The following is a 3,248-nucleotide window of genomic DNA, read 5'->3' as shown; positions in this document are numbered from 1 at the left end:
TGTGCTTTTTTTCTTTTCTTTCAGATTCGGATTCTCTTACCTGAACTAAATTTTTTTTTTTTTTAATGTTTACAGCAGATTGTCAAATGAAACATGTGCTAACACATAGCCTCTTACGGGGATTTTTGTGTTTCGGCCATGCAGATAAAAAAAATGGATTTCATAATAATGGAATGTGTGGTGAAATAGAGATATAACTTTGAGAGACTTTTGGACAGTGCTCCCATATGACGAAACATTATCGTCGCTATTTTTGTCAATCGGAGACGCTGGGGTGCTGATAAATGTGCGATATCTATCTGTGTTTTTTTTTTCAGTGTCCACTGCACTGACCGCTTCCTTAGTCTCCATCCATCCTTCTTCCGAGTTGTAGGATGCAGCAGGAATGATCCCGGTCCAGCGCGTTAAAGCTCAGCCTCAGCTGTGGCACGTGAGCGCGGAAGCTCCTCCATGGATCTGGATGGTCCCGAACACCTCCAGACTGTGTAGAGTGGGTTCTGCTCCTCCGGTACTCATCTCCTCTCGCCCTCCTCCGGTGATTCAGACATTCTCGGGATGGCAGATGTCCTGCGATCCGTTTGTTCCAGTGATGCGCGCTCCCGCCGCGGAACCCGCGACCATCAGTCAGTTCAGTCTGCCCAGTGTTCAGGTAACAGGGGTTTAGATGCAAATAACAAAGACCCACTTCATGAGCGATCTACAAAGTTTAAAACTATATGTTCAGTCCACCAGGTTTTGGGAGACGTTCCTTACTTTTCCAAGACCCATGCCTTCTGTTATATGGAATATATATTGAATGAAACATTTGTGTGTCAGTTTGTCAAATCAGGTGGCTTCTGCCGTCTTTTTACTGTGACTTTTTGAAAATGTGTGTTACACATGCAACATTTTTCATGTTTTGTCTTATAGGACAGTTCACTTTAGTTTTATAATGTCATTAAATGCTTTATAATTGCCCCAATGGTAAGATGATTATTATATAGTTTATGCCATTGATTCATGTTCTAGCTGCAAATGTAGTCTACTGAAAAGTAATTAATTTCTTACTGGAATTTTTATTTGCAATAGAGCAAATATTGCATGATCTCTTATAAAAGGCATTAAGAAATCACCTTGATGCATTAACACTGTGCCTTGACATCTGCCATTTTCTTTTCTGCATTGACATATTACCTATTGAAACAGGAATCTGGGAAGGGAATGCGAAGGGCTCATGCTTTTTTAAATAGACAGAAGCCTTTAGTTTGCATCACACCAGTGAATTATGATTTACTACAGTACTTGCTTTTGTGATGCTAGGGAGATGAACATTCTCATTCTAGGGAGAATTAAACTGTATACAGCCCTGTGAAAAAGATGAATCATAAATATGTCTAAATATTACATGAATATATTTTGTGAACTTGAAGGAGAACACTAGCATTTAGATGATCTCGAAAGGAAACAGACATAGACTAAAATCTGAAATACTAAAATATTTATTTATTTTTAATTATTATTTTGTTTATTTTAATGGTTCTCCTTTTGGCCAAAAGTAAGAGGTAATTTTTGTGTGAATGAGGGGGAATTATATTACCTATTTACTTTTTCTTTGTCCAAACGGATTAGACATTGATCTTACGGTCATTTGTGTATTGAAATCTTTAGCTGCTATATGCTGACTTACTTTGCAGTAAATGTAAAAAATATATTGTAAATCAGAGAACTAATTGAGTTTTAAATGATTGGTCTGAAATGAAAAGGCAAATACATTATGCACATGCATAATTATAAAGCTAAAGCTATGTTTGTGTGTGTGTGTGTGTGTGTGTGTGTGTGTGTTTTAAATTAATTAAAATGTTTTTTTTTTGTATTATTACAAGCGAGTGTCTGTTTTAGTTAATTCCTTCACTGCATTTTTGTTTCTTGGGTTGTTTTACTCTTGATCTGAGCATTTAGACTTGCTGTGATAATGAATTAATCAAATCAAGATGCCTTTCCAATAAAGGTCTTGATGAAATCTTGCAACAGATTTGTTGAACGGCTATAGTCAACTCGCAGGTGCTTGAATATGCCTAATACTATGAACAGGAAGGATTGAGATGTGCAGGACATGACTTGATGTTGATAACGTTTTATCAGCATCCCTTTTGGTGAACTGTTAAAGCTGAAAATCAAAATTCTGTGCATCATCTCCCTTCAGTTCCTCGTATTACCACTAGAGGCGCTGTGTCAAGGATGACCCTCACATCCGATGCTGAATCCCCCTCACGACTCAAACTCGGCTTGACATTTAATCTGTGTGCCGGGCAGAGGCATGATCACCACTACTTCACATCCCCAGCGTTAAGAACTTTGTGCTTTCTCATCATTAAAGTGCCGTTCAGAGGAGGCGGCAAACATTACCGCAATAGCACTGTACTGAAACCAGAGAGAAAGAGAGAGACTGAGACAGTGGGAGCCAAGAGTATATTATTTAAACAGAGACTTTGAGTTGCAGACAGCCTACTGCAGAAAGGCATCGATGCAGAGCCGAGCATAATAGGAATAGGATAACGGAATGTTATCCTGAATGCAGAACATACAGATGCAGCATTATCTGCATGGAATTCAACATGAACTCCACACGAAATTATATCCACAACCAAGCTTCTTTTTGTAATGTGATGTGTTTTTAAAGTACAGTGTCTATTTAGACACTTAGAGTTAATTGGATCATGAAATATCTATGAAAGGGGGTTTTGACAAATAATCAGAAACGGGTGTTAAAAATACCAGTTTAGATTTCATATTGACTTCAAATGATTGTTGTGTGCTTACACTGTGGTTGAAGGCCAGTTCAGCCAAAACAGCATTCAAAAATTAACACACACATTGATGCTACACTCTTAAAGATGGGAAATTTCAATTTCACAAAAGGTTCTTTATGGAACCATCGATGCCAATAAAGAGTGTATAGCATCGCTGTGAGCGTTCATTGTTGGATGCTTGGATGCTGTTGTTTTGTTTCCAACCTCAGTATAAGCACACAACAATCATTTGAAGTCAATATGATATCAAAATGTTAAAACTGTTAAATGGTTATTCCTGGAACCAGTATTGCCAACTAAGAACCTTTATTCTTATAATTGAAGATAATATTGAATACTTCAAGATCAAATCATCACATTTTTACATCCTTCAAAAGGTCAATTTCTTTCCACAAAAAAAGTTTCACAACTTTTTGTTCTTTAGAAAACTATATAGAACCCTAGGGTTCTTGACTCAAT

The 3,248-nt window shown here is 37.3% G+C and overlaps 1 protein-coding gene across 1 annotated transcript in view; it reads left to right on the top strand.

Annotated features, from left to right (window-relative positions):
• The first annotated feature begins 322 nt into the window (after nucleotides 1-322).
• tcerg1l (transcription elongation regulator 1 like) overlaps nucleotides 323-3,248 on the top strand; it is an 87,735-nt gene continuing 84,809 nt past the window's right edge. Inside the window, exon 1 of the mRNA XM_077200231.1 lies at nucleotides 323-649. Coding sequence (XP_077056346.1) covers nucleotides 386-649 — 264 coding nt within the window. The 5' untranslated portion in view covers nucleotides 323-385. The remainder of the gene's footprint in view (nucleotides 650-3,248) is intronic.

This window comes from Siphateles boraxobius, unplaced genomic scaffold (assembly GCF_051911475.1).
Source record: "Siphateles boraxobius isolate OS27281-9 unplaced genomic scaffold, OSU_SipBor_1 46, whole genome shotgun sequence".
Lineage (NCBI taxonomy): Eukaryota > Metazoa > Chordata > Actinopteri > Cypriniformes > Leuciscidae > Siphateles > Siphateles boraxobius.
Note: the sequence above shows the minus strand (reverse complement) of the source record. Positions and strands in the feature narration are given on the sequence as shown.